This window comes from Pongo pygmaeus, chromosome 2 (genome assembly GCF_028885625.2).
Source record: "Pongo pygmaeus isolate AG05252 chromosome 2, NHGRI_mPonPyg2-v2.0_pri, whole genome shotgun sequence".
NCBI lineage: Eukaryota > Metazoa > Chordata > Mammalia > Primates > Hominidae > Pongo > Pongo pygmaeus.
In genome coordinates, this window is record NC_085930.1 from 46183890 (window position 1) to 46202537 (window position 18648).

Sequence of the window (18648 nt, forward strand, 5' to 3'; positions counted from 1 at the left end):
TGCCTCAGCCTCCCGAGTAGCTGGGACTACAGGCACCCGCCACCATGCCCAGCTAATTTTTTGTATTTTTAGCAGAGACGGGGTTTCACCGTGTTAGCCAGGAAGGTCTCCATCTCCTGACCTCGTGATCCACCCGGCTCGATCTCACACAATTTTGACTTACTAATGCCAGCAAGTTAGTATTCATAGCCCTTATTATATATAAGTGTGAATAGTGAGCACACAATAGAATTTACCGTCCTTTTAAGCACATATTCTGGGAAAAGTTTTTCTGTATCTCTTAGTATCTGCAGAGCTGCACAAAAGATCTTGGAGCAAAGAGACTACTCCAAGTGAGCTGGTCTCTAAGTAAATGCCACACATCTTTGAAGACAGATCTGCAGTTTGACAGATTACAAAAGAGGATCTGCTATCTTTGAAACAGAAGTTTCTATAATTACAGTCTTCAAATATGCACAATTTGGCAAAGATTCTGGGAATCCTGGCACTCCTTCTAACCATATGTCAGCCTCCCCAAGCCACTTTTGGCCTAAGGTATCTGATTCAAGAATAGTTGGTGATTGGAAAGAAATATGAGAGGTAGGGTAAAAAATAACCACCCAAAAAATATAGCATAAGTTTAATTTGAAAATTCCCCCCCAAATGTGCTTATGTCATTCCTAATTATTTCATTATTCCTAATTATGTCATTGTTTCAGTCCTAGTTATTTCATTTCTCTTTGAGAAAAAACAATCCCTAATAAAAATCACTGATTTTTAGCTTATGTCTATTAGTAATAAATAAATAAATAAGTAGGAAAATCAGTATGAATTAAAGATCATTTTGTATTTCCAATTAAAACAAAAGAGGGTAGTGAAGACAGAAATATTAGATAGTCCCTTCTAGCTTGATGTATATACTAATTAGAAAAAGAGGCAAGCAAAACATTAGACTCTGCTGTCTTTTTTAAACCAAGAGTTGCCTGTTATGAATAATCTTCAAAACTACAAATATATAAATGCCTCCCAGTGACTCAAAATTGAGGCAGTTGATATTTACTTATATACACCACTACCAATGGCTGGCTGCTCCCTACTAGCAATATTCCTTTCTGGCTCCTCTTCTGCCAGTTTCTTCTGTCTGCTACTTCTATGATTCAATACCCATATTGTCCTTATTCCCCATGACCCAGTGCTGACAGAGATGGCCCTTACCCTATGACCCACCTCACCCTGACCTTCCTCACCAAAGCCCTCCAACCACTGTTGTTAAAGCCCTTATGAACACAGCCACCTCATGAGCTTCTAATCCCCAGTGACAGTGCCCAGCTCCTTCTATCAGAAACTTGACAGGAGCTGCCTTGGCTCTAGAAGGGGTAAAAGAAAGTGTCTACCATCACTGGAACCAGCATTTGAAGCTCTTTTATAAACCCTCCCTAGCTAGAATTTAGACTTCCTATCTCCCCCAGAAACAATGAAATGAAGGTTTAAGTTACCAGGTTAGCCCACAAAGTTTATTTAACTTATAAAACTCCTGCACTATAAAATACAGACCTTTGCTACTCAAAGCGTGGTCCTCAGACTAGCAGCACTGGCATCATTTGGGAACTTATTAGAAATGCACAGGTCCTACCCTAGACCTACTCAATCATAAACCACATTTCAGCAAGATCCCCGGATGATTAATATGTATATTAAAGTCTGGCTTTAATAATCCTTTAAAACGTTATTTCTGGACAGGTGCAGTGGCTCATGCCTATAATTCCAGCACTTTGGGAGGCCGAGGCAAACAGATCACTTGTGGTCAGGAGTTCGAGGCCAGCCTGGCCAACATGGTGAAACCCCACCTCTACAAAAAATACAAAAATTCACCAGGTGTGGTGGTGTGCACCTGTAATCCCAGCTACTTGGGAGGCTGAGGCAGGAGAATCGCTTGAACCCAGGAGGCAGCGGTTGCAAGGAGCCAAGATCGTGTCACTGCACTCCAGCCTGAGCAACAGAGTGAGACTCCATCTCAAAAACACAAAACAGGCTGGGCGCAGTGGCTCATGCCTGTAATTCCAGCACTTTGGGAGGCCAAGGCGGGCAGATCACGAGGTCAGGAATTCAAGACTAGCCTGACCAACATGGTGAAACCCCGTCTCTACTAAAAATACAAAAATTAGCCAGGTGTGGTGGCGCTTGCCTGTAATCCCAGCTACTCAGGAGGCTGAGGCAGGAGAATCGCTTGAACCCGGGAGGTTGCAGTGAGCCGAGATCACGCCACTGCACTCCAGCCCAGGCAACAGAGCGAGACTCCGTCTCAAAACAAACAAACAAACAACACACAAAACAAAACAAAAAAACCACCTCATTTCTATAGGAAAATCCATTCTATGTCCTCAAAAATTAACTACTCATGAGTTGAGGGCCAATACTCTTTTATGAGCCATTTTAAAAATAAAAATATTTTCAATTAACATGTGGCTGTGTGGCAAACATTCAAGTAATATTAATTCTATATTTTATACCTAAAACTTCATTCCTAACTTAATCTTAGCTTTCCTACACATTTTATCTTTGTCCTGTTTTCATTTATATAATTTTCCTTTTATGCTGTCTTGTATTGTATGTACAACAGACTGATAAATAACTTGGACCTATTGTATTGAGGACATGCCAAACATAAGCCATCTAGCCTCAAAGCTTTCTAGGATCACTTCTGAAAAGAAGTTTCTTAAGTTGCCCAAGCTAAAGTTCCTATTTAAATTCCTATATGTCCCTAATCAATCCTTAAATGGTACTCACAGAAGTCATGTCACTTGCACTTTCTTGTTTGTTCAACTCCCGGAGTCCATCCCCTTGCTCTCCTCTGGGATCAATAATATTATTCATATGTGCCTTGATAGCTGAATTCTGCAATGTCAAATCAGCAATTCGTGTCATTATGTCCTTTCTTTGTATTAATGACTCATTTGTTCTCAGCTGCTGCCCATCTCCCAGTACTGTGAGCTCTTCTGAAAATGTGGGGCTTCTTGACTGTTGAGTGTTGGAATGGGAACTGCAGAGGGGCTGTGAGAGGTTAACAAAAGGCGCCTGAGTTTTGTTCTCCAAATCTTCTCCCATATGAGAGACTCTCCATCTCTGAGTGAAGAGACGATTCTCTTCACTTGAATTCTGACTGTCTGTATCAATAGGTAAGGTCTTCTCTTCCCAATTTTGTTCCTTCTCAATTATTTCCACAGTTGGAAGAAGTCGTGGAGCAGGACGAGTTTGAACAGTCCTTCTCAATACTATAGATAAGAATTTAAAAATAACAAACATGTATTATTTTCCCATAGATTGGCACTATATATACTCATTTCATTAGCCCACCATGGTAGTTAGAAAAGTATTTCAGTAGAAGGGTTTGGCTTCTGAATGCTTAAACTATTTTCAGCAGAGAACACACCAGCAATGCCACCCCTCGTAATCAAATACAGAGACTTTTTACATTCCTTAAAGCATTTGTTAGTACCCTTGTGAAAAACCATCTGTCAAGTTCACATTTTAACACATATATTAACTCACATCTGGGAATCTTGGGGAATGAGGAAGTGGGTATAAGTACCCAATTTAAACAGCAGATAGCCAGGAAAGGCCTCTCTGAGGAAGTAAAATTTTTAAATGATTACATATGTAATAGGAACTAGAGCAAAGGACATTACAGGCAGAAACAACAACCTATGTGAAGGCTCAAAAAACAGGAAAGAGCAAAGATATGAGGCCAGCCTACCTGTAACATAGCAACAAGGAGAGAACTGGAAAAGCAGGAGATTAGAGACGTGTGCAGTGGCCATTTCTGGCAAAGCCTTTTAGACCATGTTAAACATTTTGTAATTTAATCTAAGAGCAATGAAAAGCTAGAGAAGGTCTGGCAATTATTTGATTTACATTTCTTAAATGCTGTGGATAATTGGAGGATAGCACAAATGGAAGCAGAAAATCCAGGAAGCAATTGCAATAGTCTAGAAGAAAAATGATAGTAGCTTTGACTAAGGTATATTGGCATTAGAGATGATGAGAAGTAAATAAATTTGAGAAATATTTTGGCAAAGAACTGAGAGTAATGAACTAGAAATGGGGAGTGAGAAAAACACACAGATCAAGATGACACATATCTTGAGTGGACAGTGATCACATTTACAGAGATGTTGATGGCAAAAGAATAGACTTAGAGGAAGGAGTGCTTATCAAGAACTTAAGATGTCCTATGATTCATCTGTGTATCCATCCAAGCAGATGGATACATGGGTTTAAAAATCAAGAGAGACATCTGGGCTAAGATATAAAACTGAAAGTCACTGACATTTAGAAGGTATTAGAAGCCATGAGAATGAGTGAGATTATCCAGAGAGAAGAGTAGAGGGAGAAAAGAAACCAGTATCAAGACATGAGGAACTCAACATGTAGGGTCAGGTAAAGGAGGGAAAAGCCAGCAAAGCAGACTAAAATGGAGCAGTCAGAAAGATAAGGAAAATATTACACTAACATGGCATCAAGGAAACAAAGTGGTTAATACCACTGTCAGACCTGGAAACATAAGGACAGAAAAATGTACCCTGGACTTAGTAACAGGGAGGCCACTGGAGCCCTTAGCAGAGTAGTTTAGGTGGAATGTCCTAATTGAAAGGAGGGATGCTTCTAGTTCAAGACTACAGACTGAGCATACATTTATCTCACCTCCTTTCATTGACAGCAAGGACATATAAAAGGAAATAAACCCATAATCAGTAAAGAGAATAGTCTGGGAAGAGAATCATTAGCAAACAATATATTTCAGCAAATCTCTGGAAGACTGGGAGTAGACAGAAAGTATGTGAAAGAGTACAACTGAACAGAAACCATACTCCAGAATACACATACATTAGAAGGAAATGACAGGTGAAAGCCAGTATTTGGTGGGGGGACCCTGAAAAGGCTACAGCCACAAAGCTGACAGGTACAGAGGAAGAAAGTGAGAAGTAGAACTGAAATCTGAGGAATTACTTGAAAATTTGTCTACTGTATACTTTTGCCAGTCAAACTGCTGCACGCTACTTCCCTGAACCATCCTTCTAAGCAAAAAATCAAGGATGGAAACAGCAAATGTGACAGCCCCAAGTGAATGGCTGGATCCTACTTACACACTCTAAAAGGAAGCCCATAGTTAGCAAATCATGCCCATATACACAAAGCAACCACATAAGGGAAGGTCTACTGGGAAAACAGACCTAGACTTATCTACAACACAGAAAAGAAAATGTATAACAGCTACCTATAATATTCAACTTTTTCATTCTTAAATACAAACAAACAATAGAAGAAAACCAGCAGCACAAAAGAAAAAAGCCAAGACAGGTAAATAGAACAGATCAAGAAGAAAAGAAAATTCAGGTACAGAAGAAAACGGAAGAGAATTCATAATAGAATTCTAACTAGTAGCCTCAGAAGAGTTTCTGGAAGATACTGCATTCATAGTAAGTGTCAATGAAAAAGGACAGTCAGACAAGTAAGGGCTCTTGCTTGGAAATTAAAAATACAATTGACGATATTTTAAAAATCCAAAAGACAGGCTTGAATATAAAGTGAAAAAAACTTCCAGAATATAAGAAGGAAGATATAAGGCCAAATACATAAGAAAATCCCAACAATCAACATAAAATTTCCCCAAACTGAAGAAAGTCATATGTCTTCAGACTGAAAGGTCCAACTAGTGTCTCACAGTGCAAGAAGGTAAAAATCCATATTTAGACATACTTTGTGCAATTTCAGGATAAAAACAAGAGATCCTAAAAGCTTTCTCAGAAAAAAAAAGTATGTCCAATATAAAGAAATAAAAGACATCTTATTATCAGACATCTCAACTGAACACTGAATACTAGAAACCAATGGAATAATGCCTTTAACTTCTCAGGAAAAAGAACTACTGACCTAGAATTCTTTAGCCACATTATCAATCAATCAAGTGCAAGAGAAAAATGAAAACATCTTCAGATTTTCAAGAACTCAGAGTTTACCTTGCATACGCTTTTTCTGATTATTTCTTTCAGAAAATTGTGAAAGAAAAGCAAATAATAAGAAATAGAGTCCAGGAAACAGGTGATCCAATCCAGGTGTGCAATGATACCAAGTCCCAGGATGAGATCTATGCAGAAGGCCCAGCAAGCAATCAGTGAAGGCTGCAGCAGGTTTAAAGGGCTTTGAGAAGGTGTCTCTGGGATGAAAGCAGATTCCACACCACAGAAAGTATGACTAAAGGACTTGAAGATATGGTGAAAGTACATTATTCTTTTGTCAACAAGAAAGTAAAAGCAATTTGAAAGTCTACGCAAAGCAAAAACTGTACAAGAAAGTCACAGTATAAATATATAGCAAACTAAAAGAGTCTGAGCTCTCATAACATGAAATAAGAATTCACACTGATTTTCACAAGAACTTTTTCCTTTGCTTGGCACAAGGACTGGCAGTAACAATGGATTCAAAAAGAAAATGTAATGGTTATTTATTTGCTTTCACTTTTCAATATGTATATAGACAAGACACAGAAAACATAGTTGTTGTAATGGAAGAGAAGGTTAATGTAATCAAACTTAATGTGAAAGGCAAGGTATAATTAAGTGAAGGTGGGAGGTAGAAAACAGAGCAGAAGCAGAAGGGAAGGCACACTAGTATTCTATGTAGTGGAAGTCAAGAAATACTATCTAAAGTTAAAAAAGAAATAGAAAGTATTTAAAATAACAAAAAAAATTAAAAATAAAAACAGAACTATCCAGAGTAGAGAAGGGGGGTAGGTGTTATTGTGAATTACACTCTCTTCTTTCATAGGGACAGTCTATAATTATTGTGTAGAGTTGGTATCTCAAAAAAAGAGATGCAAAAATATTTTATATTAATTACAGAGACAATTACCAAATAAACAAAAATCGAACTGGGATAAAAATGACTGCCTTTAGGGGTATGTACTGTGAAAGTTGTCAGAATCAAAATGGAGTCATTTGGCTGGGCATGGTGGCTCACTCCTATAATACCAGCACTTTGCAAGGCCGAGGTCAGCAAATCACCTGAGGTCAGGAGTTCGAGATCAGCCTGGCCAACACAGTGAAACTCAGTCTATACTAATAATATATATTTAAAAAATTAGCCAGCCGTGATGGTGCACAGCTGTAATCCCAGCTACTCAGGAGGCTGAGGCAGGAGAATAGCTTGAAACCAGGAGGCAGAGGTTGCAGTGAGCTGAGATTGCACCACTGCACTCCAGCCTGGGTGACAAGAGTGAAACTCCATCTCAAAAGAAAAAAAAAATTCAGACATTTGTATCAGAGCGCAAGTGACTGTATCAGAGTCACTTTATCAGACACAAGTGACTGATAAGTGGAGCCTTAAAAAGCCAGGAAGGAAGGGTTCTCATGCACGTATGACTGATAACAAGAACTGTTCAAGAGACTTCAAAAACCAGAACCTTGCACAAAGGCCACCACAATCTTACACAAAAAATAATTCTGCGAGGACATCTGCCCAACAACTGCCTATCCAACCCTAGACTGATGCCACCCTTGTTATTGATCCTTGTAGCCAGGGATAGTTATCTCAAAACAACTTAAATAATCCTCCTCATTTCCCCTTTAAAAACTCTTGTCTTCCTTTACTTCCCTGAATATGCCCACCATATTCCCACTGCAATTCTCAATCTCAAATAAATATCACTTTCTTTTAGAGAGCCTTTCTCTGGGTTAAATTGACAGCACTTTTTTAAAAACCATATACAAATATGAATTAGAATGAACACTTTAAAATAAGGAATGAATGGGAGATCAGAAAATGAAATGAAACTGCACACCAATACACACAGACACACACACACACACACACACACACACACACACATACACACACAGACTACTCGTTCAAGAAGCATGGCTGTAAAGAAAAGCAGAAATAAATCAATAGCTAGAGGAAAATATTTATGATGGGAAATTCTACAGCAATATTGTCCAATATGGCAGCCTCTAGCCATATGTGGCTATTCAAATTTAAGTTAATTAAAATTAAATAAAATTTAAAATTCAGTTTCTCAGTCACATAAGCCACCTATCAGGTGCTCACTAGCCCTATGCAGCCAGTGGCCACCATTCTGGGTGGAGCAGACACAGAACATTTTCATCAACCCAGAAAATTCTATTAGACAAAGCTATCCTAAAAGGGAACTGAATGCTGATGAAGGGCCCTATGTATCACCCATTTTCATCTGCATATTCTGTTTAACTGAGTAATTATTTATATGTGAGTATTCCAAACAATGCTTGAAAAATATAATAAAACATCACCTATTCAAATACATATTCACAAGCAGCTGTCTGCACATTATAAAATAAATGGGCAGTTATTTTAAATACAGACTTGCTGAAGATACTAACAAAATGTTGTCTATAGCAATCCCTGACAAATTTGCTTAACAAGCATTTAGTACGGTTGTGATCAGAGTAAACATATTTATTGTAACTGAAGCCCTCTGAAGAGGAAATACTGAATCATACAATGATAAAGCTGGAGGGAACATTAAAGATAAAGAAATGTCTTCTCATTTCATAGATGGAAAAACTTAGGTCTAGAAAAGGTAAACTATCTGAGCCTCATGCCTCACAGCTAGTCAACGATAAACGGGCCAAGATACCAGCACTTCTGACTCTCAGCCTGGCACTGTCACCACTGCACCATACTGATCTGACAAATGCTACATCTGCATACCAAAACAGAATTTTTAATAGCAAGGATTTGCCATTTTCTTTAACCCCTGGGCTTCTTCGTGTTCTTTATTGGAAACATACATCAAAGTGCAGAAAATTGCACAAAATTTGTATGTCCCAATAATAATAAACAGTTATTTTTCTGTTCCCCTATGTAAAAATAATAAAAAAAAAACTTGTCAAAGAAATAATAATTCAGGCTAATCAGACCTGAATAATATTTTTCAAAAAACTTTGGAAGAGAGTTTAAGATGGTGGTTCTTTTTTTGACTAAAGACCTCTTTAAAAATGAAATAAAAATAATAGCTCCAGAAAAAAATGTACATGGAGACAAATAAATTTAATCTTCCCAACAACGATGTAGTCCATGGAACTTCTGAAGACCATTCATGAACCCTAAGTTAAGAATCTTTGAGCTAAGAATAATACATTCTTAACATGTTTATTCAAAACTCTACCTGTGAGCTGCAAGAGTAACTCTAAAGCTATTTTTAATTGTCCATTAACTTTTATTATAAAATTCCCTCAGCTAACTGAGCTGAAAACTTTTGATGAGAAAGAGGTGAATATAATGACCAGATGTCACTTACAAGACCCTTAAAGTCACCGTTTTCACCTTTCCTCAGTCTTTCATTACTCTTTGGAGTATAATCTCCTGCTTCTAACTCTTTGAAATGCTCCTGGACCATAGGGACAAAACGGATTCCCCTTACTCTGTATCTTAATGCTAAGGACTCTGATTTTTTGATCTGAGTTTAATACTTACAATGTTTAATAAAATAGATATACAATAAAATTAATTAAATGTCACACATGACCACGGGTATGATACACATAGCATGAAAATTCTTCCTTCAGCTTAAAGGCTACGTGTGGTAATCAGTGTCTTTTTCAATTCTTTTTTTCATGTAATGGTGAAAGTAATACATTGCACAAATGAAACATAAAAAACAATGTTCATGTAACTTTAGAAGAAGACTTACCGTCCTGAAGAGGAGAGAATTTTAAGTTGCTCTTCTGCCTGGGTGGTGTTAACAACACAGCTGGCTCAAAAATATGTGCTGGAAAATTCTTGGCCAGATTCATCTTATCTGGAGGGTCTGGCACCTGAGACAGTTTAACAGGCAACTGTTCCTGTGGGAATTCAGCCACTTCCTCTCTGAACATCAATGGCACTGAGACATTGGCATTTACAACTGGACCCTCTGAAGAAGATGAGAAGATATTAGTACAATAGGAACAAAAAGAAACTATGAGCACATTTCAGGTATTTATTCTTAAATGCATCTCAGTAGAGTGCAAAATCCACATGAATCAACATAGCTCCTGGAGCCTTCACTTTCTAGGCTGTATCCTCCTCTGCCAATCATTCATGGGCAGGCTCCTGCGGGGCCAGTACTGAGAAGAAGTTACTATTTTTGAGAAAATCACTAAAGCCTCAAAGCCATAAAAAGCGAGCCACTTAGGGACTCCTAAAAAATCCTACGTGGCATTCCAGAGTTTGTCTTTTTCGTTTTTCCTTTTTTTCACACAGGGTCTCACTCTGTCACCCAGGCTGAAGTGCAGTGGAGTGATCCTGGCTCACTGCAGCCTCGACCTCCCAGGCTCCGGTGATCTTCCCACCTCAGCCTCCCGAGTAGCTGGGACTATAGGCATGCACCATCACACCCAGCTAATTTTTTTTATTCATTGTAAAGATGGGGTTCACCATGTTGCCTAGGCTGCTAGAATTTTTCATTATTTGTTATGGATAGCTTTTTAATGGTCATAACAGGTAACAAAATGGCTAAAATGGGGCATATTAATGCACTGACCTCCATATATAAGGCTCATTACAAAACAAGGAACTTCATAGGTCATGCATTATCACAACATAGTCACATTCCATATTATTTTAAAAGAGTTACAAGAGCTGAGACTCAGGAAGATATTACATAAATCTTTGGTCTCACCAACATAAATCTTTCTGACTTTTTCCACAGGCAATAACAAGAATTAACAATAATTCTACAATACATTTACTCCCAGCCCTTCTTACCTATAGGATAATTAAAAGCTTTCTCAGTAGTGAAGCTTAACTCAGATAACAGTAAAGCACTAACATATTCCTTGACTGAGATGTTAATAGCAACACTTGCCAGGTGTGGTGGCTCACGCCTGCAATCCCAACACTTTGGGAGGCTGAGGCAGGCGGATCATGAAGTCAGGAGTTCAAGACCAGCCTGGCCAACATGGTAAAACCCTGTCTCTACTAAAAACACAAAAATTAGCCAGGTGTGGTGGCAGGCGCCTATAATTCCAGCTACTCAGGAGGCTGAGGCAGGAGAATCGCTTGAAACTGGAAGGCGGAGGTTGCAGTGAGCCGAGATGGCACCACTACACTCCAGCCTGGGTGACAGAGTGAAACTCCATCTCAAAAAGAAAAAAAAAAAAAAAATAGCAAGACTCCACCAGAAGACAGAGATCTGCCCTAGCCATTGAGTTTACCTCATGCAAGTTAAATTTTTGTCAGCCACTTCTTAGAATCCATCCTAAGAAAACGGTTTTAAATACATAAAACACTTTTCTTACAGATACTCATCAAAGTCTTACTTAAAACACATGAAAAACCCAAAATGTCCAATTCAGCCTATAGCATATGATGGCACATGAGATGAAGGAAGAATTTCAAAACAACACTACCACACATCAACAAAAGTTATGAATTTCTAAAACTCAGTATTTTTCTCTTTCCAAAACCATCTCTTCTGAATCTAGAGCACTGGGATTAAAAGTGCTAGCACTCTCATTGGTCTAGGTGTCCAGTGCTGTATGACTTTCTAAGTCATGACTTTGCTACCTGTATGACTTTGCTAAGTTACTAACCCTCTCTCAGCCTCAGTTTCCTCTAAGGATAACACCAATGGCGATAACAATAACACCTACCTCATCAGACTATTATGACACGAATTGAAATTATGCATGTAAGACTTAAGTATCTGGCATAGAGCAAGCATCCAATATTAGCTGGAAAAGTAGTGGCAACTGTAGTAGTGACAATACTGTACATGCATAAACAGTCAATAAGTCTATATAAGTTTAGAGATTTAAGGTTTGGTTTGTTATCTAAGGCCATTAAGTAGTCTAATGACAGTCTGAGATAGTAAGACCACATTCACCTGGACTGTCCATAACTCTTCTACCTGTGGCTCCGCTTTCTGATGCCTGAATTTCTTGTCTGTTATTTATCACAGGACAGTTCTTAATAGCATGTGTGAGTGATATCAGTTGCTCATCTGTTGTGACCATGTACTGCTGAAGTCTTGCCTGGGGAGGAAAACATATGAAATAATATTATCAGCATATCAAACATCAAACCACCACCTAGAAAGCAAACCACACAAAGGATATGTGTGTATAATATCATATCAATACATATCAAAGGATATGTATGTATAATATCATCATTTTAAATACTTCAGGAATTTGAGACTTCAAATTAAAGCAATGCTATTTATAATTATAAATATTCTAATAGTTCCATGATAGGGAAATGGTTAAGTAAATCATGAAACAGTAACTAATAAATACCCTGCTATAACAATAAGAATTAACCTTTCTACAGGGCTTTCCATTTACAAAACCTCTGCATATAGATGTTTCAACTAACCCTTAAGCTACCCCCAAGAGACACAGATACATAAGGTGGAGGAAACAATGAATATTACCCAGGCATTTAAACTGGTAAACATGAACAGCACAAAATTCTGTATGTAATTAATATAAATATTAATTACAACTTGATTTTTACATATGTGCATGAGAGAGATAACACTATATTTTATATATATGTATATAGATATTCTCATCTTTGTCTATATGTGTGTGTGTATACATATATTTTTTTAATATTACATAAGGGTTTTTTTTTTTTATTTAAAAGATCACCCACAAAATACCACACCCATAGATTTACTTTCTGGCACAGAGCTGAATGTGTTAAGTGTTTAGAATTCCATTCTTACATGTAAAAGTCAAACAGATTGCCCAGAAGGTTAGATGAATTTGTTTTGTTCTTAATCTTTTCTACAAGGATGATACAAGTAGGTCATCTAAAAACATCAGGTTTGATCTCTACCACATAATGCTCATCTATGTATTGGTATTACACAAATGTTCCTAGAAGTAGAGAAGATTGCAGGTAGAAGGAAGAAAAGGAGAGTTCTATAAATTGCTGACACTCTGTAATAATGACAATGTAAGAAAACTCAAGGATGGCAGCTAGTAACAAACTTCTATCTAAGCATATATATATCTCTCATGTATGCTTAGAGAGATACAGACGTTTGATAAAAGTCAGGTGCAGCCAGACATCAGAAATATTATTAATAGTACTGCTGAATGAAGTATAGTAAACATTTTTATACCACCAGCCCAAATTTTTTTCCCAAATTTCACACTCATATATCCAGTGGCCTACTCAACACCTCCATCTAGAACTCAAATAGACTTCTCAAACTCAAGATATATAAAGCCAAATTCCTCCTCAAGCCTTCTTTACCTCATAAATGGCAACTTCATCATTTTAATTATTCAGTCCAAAACTTTGGAATTACCCTTGACTCTTTTCCAATATCCTCTACTTCACTCCATATCCAATAAATTAGCAGACTGCATTGGTCAGCCTTCAAAATATATTCATAACTTGATCACTTTTCACACCCTCTCCCACTTCCACCCTAGACCAAGCTGCCATGTCTCACCTGAACTATTCCAATAACTCCTCATGTAATATTCTGCTTTTTGGCCACCTACTCTAGTCCCATACTGTTCCCAAACTGTTTGCTGAGGCACCTCAGGGCACTAAAGTGAACTTACAAGGGCACCGGGGAAAATTTAAATCTTCAAGGGAAATAATGATGCTTGCCATCTATCAGACACTGGTGAACTATTAGCTCAGGACAGTTCACAGTTTCAATGTCAGATTCCATTACATTCCTTTTGAGGATGTCAAATCTTCTCACGCCTGGGTTTTCAGCAGTTGCTAGGTTAAAAAAACAAGTTCTGGAGGAAAATCAGTGTGGAACAGGAAATAAGAATGATTGTGTCCCACATGATTCCAAGCTTTGAGAAGTGGTACACTGCTCAAAAGGTACATATAACCCATTAGTAAATAATTGTAGTTATTTAAGAGAAAGTACTACTTTTTCTCAAACAGCCCCTCAGTTGTTAGGACATAGTTGTCTGGACTCAACAACTTAGTAAGTAGAACTGTTTTTGGCCTAGTAGAACTGTTTTGTTGTAAGACACTAAGGGCACGCGACCCAAGAAAGGGCACCAATCTCTGATCTAGTTTCAACACAGCTCAGAGTGATCCTCTTAAACCCAAGACAAATCACATCTCTTCTCTTTAGTGGTTTCCCATCTCACTCAACATAAAAGCCCGTATCTTTAACCAGCATCCAAGGCGCTATGTAATTGGGCTTACCTGATCTTGTCTCCTGCCTCTCTCTCTTCCTCATACTCTACTCTTGCCACACTGATCTCCTTGATGACTCTAAGCTCACCAGTCACACTCCCACTGCAAGACCTTCGCACTTGCTTTTCCTCTGCCCAGACTGCTCTGCTCTCAGCTACCCATATGCTCACTCCTCACCTCTTCCAGGTCTTGGCTCAAATGTCACTTCCTCAGACAGGTATGGCCCATCTCATTTGTAACTGCATCCCACCCCATCCTATGCATTTCCTGTGCCTTTATGTGCTTTATTTTTCTTCAAAGTACATATCACCATCTAACTTACTATACTTCAACTTTTTGTTTTTAGGATTTATTTAGAATGTAAGCTCCATGAGGGTAAAGTTTTCTATATTTTGTTCACTATTCTATTTCTTGTACCTAGAACAGTACCAGGCCCACAACAAAGATTTGTTAAGTAAATTAGTACATTTTAAAACTGCACATCTTCCCAGGAGAATTAAAAACATATGTTCTGCAAAAATATGTACATGAATGTTCATAGCAGCATTATTCATAACAGACAAAACGTAAAAATAACCCAAATGTTCATTAACTAATGAAAGGACAAATAAAATATGGTACATCCATACAATGGAATATTATTGGGCAATACAAAGGAATGAAGTACTGATACATGTTAAACATAAATTAACCTTAAACATTATGCTAAGTGAAAGAAGAGCACATATTACATTATTCCATTTCTATGTAATATCTATATTAGGCAAATTCACAAACACAAAAAGTAGATTAGTGACTGCCAGGAGCTGGCGAGAAGAGAGAATGAAGAGTGACTTCTAAAGGGTACAGGATGGCCTGGCGCGGTGGCTCATGCCTGTAATCCCAACACTGTGGGAGGCCAAGTCAGGCAGATCACGAGGTCAGGAGATCGAGACCATCCTGGCTAACATGGTGAAACCCCGTCTCTGCTAAAAATACAAAAAATTAGCCAGGCATGGTGGCGGGCGCCTGTAGTCCCAGCTACTCAGGAGGCTGAGACAGAAGAATGGCATGAACACGGGAGGTAGAGCTTGCAGTGAGCTGAGATCATGCCACTGCACTCCACCCTGGGGGACAGAGTGGGACTCCGTCTCAAAAAAAAAGGAAAAGGGTACAGGATTTCTCCCAGGAGTGAGGAAAATGTTCTGGATTTAGATAATAGTGCTGGCATACAACTTCAAACATACTAAAAACACTGATTTGTACATTTTAAAAGGGTGGAGGACTTAATGGTATGTGAACTATATTATCAAATTTGTATGTGGTTTGGGTTTTTTGGTTTTTTTTTTAGAGACAGGGTCTCACTCTGTCACCTAGGGTGGAGTGTAATGGCAAAATCATAGCTCACTGCAGCCTCAAACTCCTAGGCTCAAGTGATCCTCCTGCCTCAGCCTCCCAAGCAGCTAGGACTACAGGCATATGCCACCATGCCCAGCTAATATTTTTATTTGTTGTAGAGACAGGTCTCACTTTTTTACCGAGGCTGATCTCAAACTCCTGGCCTCAAGTGATCTTCCCACCTTGGCACCCAAAATGTTAGGATTAAAGGTGTGAGCCACTGTGCCTGGCCCTATATTATCAATTTTTTAAAATTATACATCTATATCTAATGTCCATTAACACAAACATAATTTATCTTCTAACTATTACTTGTCTAGTCTCTTCTGGCTGATAAATAAAAGTAATAATAACTATCATATGAGAACAAAAAAGATGAATAAAATAGACTGTGTACACTCAAGAAGCACACAGTCTCAGTAACAAGTACACATATAAGTATAAAACAATTTGATAAATGCAATAATACCAATATCCAGACAGTATCAGAAGTGCACAAAGAAGCAAGGTGCAGTGGCTCATGCCTATAATCCCAGCACTTTCGAGGGCCAAGGCGGGCGAATAGCTTGAGCCCTGGAGTTCGAGACCAGCCTGGGCAACATGGTGAAACCCCATCTCTACAAAACATAAAAAGTTAGCTGGGTATGGTGGTGCGCACCTGTAGTCCCAGCGACTTGGGAGGCTAAGGTGGGAGGATCACTTGAACCCAGGAGGTCCAGGCTGCAATGAACTCATGCCATTGCACTCCAGCCTGGGTGACAGAGTGAGACACCATCTCAAAAAAAAAAAAAAAAGTTCACAAAGGAAGAATGCTCAATGCAGCATGGAAGCAATAGGTTTTCCAGAAGAGAACTGTAAGTCTTTTAAAAAAGAAAAGGAGCAATTAGTCAAGCAGCAAAGAGGACTTTATGTTACAAATATGAAGATACTGTGAACAACTGTAAATGGCATCTGATGTGATTGCAAAAGGACTCCTCAAAGGCTATCTTCTGCTGTTTTGAAATTAAAAGTGGCTATCATAACACTCATTTCACATTTTGGATTAACTAGTGTAACACTTGTAGTTATAATTCAAATGTAGACTCTGTCTTCCCACTAAATAGTAAGTCTCTTGAAGACAGGGAGACAGTCCATATACTACTTCCAAGCTTCTACTATAGTACTTCCATGTAATAAATGTTCAATAATACCTACCACTGATGATAATAATGACTGATAAGTAATCACATCAACACAGTTAAACCAAAAGCAACTCTAAGAGAATCCAGTACATGTTTAAAGATGTTTTATACCACTGAACACATAAAAATTGGGATCTCATCTGGGTACCTGTGTAGCAGCGTTTTCTTCTCTAAGACGAAGAATTTCAGCTGTCAGAGCATCAATGAGCTCTCGATGATCACCTAACACTTGTTCCAGTTGTTGTCTTGTCTCTACTTCTTTACGTAGCTGGATCTCACTCTACAAAAAAATATCAAATAATCTTCCACCAATAGCATCACATGTTGAAAACTAAAAGTTTGCACTCAAAGCTGGCAAAGAAGATATTTACAAAGAAGCATATATTATGTGACAGTAATGACTAAGACTTTTATTAAAACGTTTATTATATTTAATTAAAGAAAATGTGCTGCTTTATCCTCTTCCCTTCTTTAAATAGAATAAAATGAACCAAATGCTATATAAAATTAAGTAACTACATTTTTTGTAAAAAGAAATTAGAGGGATATACATATACATATTATTTGAATATACACTGACCATCTCTAGAAAGATACACTGGTATCTGGAATGATAGTTGGCTATAAATAAGCAAACACGCTAGCTGGAAGTTAGTCATGAAAGTTAGTACAATCTGCTGTTATCTTTGAATTTCATAACATGTGACTATATCGCCAATTCAAAAATTAAGCTTGTTAAAATATAGTTTAAAATAAATGACTACAACTTTAAATGGTTTAACTTTGTAAAACAAGTAATTAGCTTAAAAGTACATGCTTCTGGTCGGGTGTGGTGGCTCACGCCTGTAATCCCAGCAGTTTGGGAGGCCGAGGCAGGCAGATTATGAGGTCAAGAGATCGAGACCATCCTGGCCAACATGCTGAATGAAACCCCGTCTCTACTAAAAATACAAAAATTAACTGGGTGTGGTGGCACATGCCTGTAGTCCCAGATACTCAGGAGGCTAAGGCAGGAGAATCTCTTGAACCCAGGAGGCGGAGGTTGCAGTGAGCCAAGATCACGCCACTGCACTCCAGCCTAGCAACAGAGCGAGACTCTGTCTCAAAAAAAAAAAAAAAAGTACATGCTTCTAAGCCTGCAATACTTTCCAAGAGCCAAAAGTATACTCCTGAAGATTCCTGAGTTAAGGGTGAAAGAATGTTCAGGTTTTATTAGGTCTGACAATACAATGAATCTTTCATTAAAAAGTTAATTTTAGGGTCAGGTGCAGAGGCTCAAGCCTATGATACCAACACCTTGGGAAGCCAAGATGGGCAGATCGCTTTGAGCTCAGGATTTCGAGACCAGCCTGGGCAACACAGTGAGACTCTGTCTCTACAAAAAAAAATACAAAAATTAGCTGGGTGTGGTGGCATGCACCTGTGGTCCCAGCTACTTGGGAGGCTGAGGCTGGAAAACCACTTAAACCCTGGAGGTGGGGGTTGCAGTGAGCCGAGATCATGCCACTACTGCACCCCAGCCTGGGCAACAGAGTGAGACCCTGTCTCAAAAAAAAAAAAGCAATTCAATTTTAGGAAGACGGCTCTAGAGAAACTAAAATATCTGTATTAAGGTGGTAAATCTATCTTATTAAATAACAAAGTTTCCTTAAACATTTTTGTCATATTTGTATAACAGGCTTAAGTACATAACAGTTTAAATAGATTTTCAAAGATGAAACACATAGCTAACTCTAATTCTGTGGCATTCTGTGGATGATTATTTGAAATCAAATTAAACAAACAATTCTTGTTTTATTTTTTTTTGAGACAGTGTCTCGCTCTGCCGCTGAGGCTGGAGTGCAGTGGTGCAATCTCAGCTCACTGCAACCTCCACCTCCCTGGTGAAAGTAATTCTCCTGCCTCAGCC

At 38.3% G+C, this 18648-nt stretch overlaps 1 protein-coding gene across 10 annotated transcripts in view; it reads right to left on the reverse strand.

Moving 5' to 3' along the window:
* SPICE1 (spindle and centriole associated protein 1) overlaps window positions 1-18648 on the reverse strand; it is a 67411-nt gene that overhangs the window by 12318 nt on the left and 36445 nt on the right. For all 10 annotated transcript variants that reach the window (XR_010125679.1, XM_054480667.2, XM_063661644.1 and 7 more), the window contains exons 11-14: window positions 16888-17019; window positions 11882-12029; window positions 9707-9928; window positions 2767-3251 (exon numbers count right to left, since the gene is read on the reverse strand). Coding sequence is in view for 9 of the 10 variants with exons in the window: in XM_054480667.2 (XP_054336642.1) it covers window positions 2767-3251; window positions 9707-9928; window positions 11882-12029; window positions 16888-17019 (987 nt within the window). In the remaining variant the exon portion in view is untranslated. The remainder of the gene's footprint in view (window positions 1-2766; window positions 3252-9706; window positions 9929-11881; window positions 12030-16887; window positions 17020-18648) is intronic.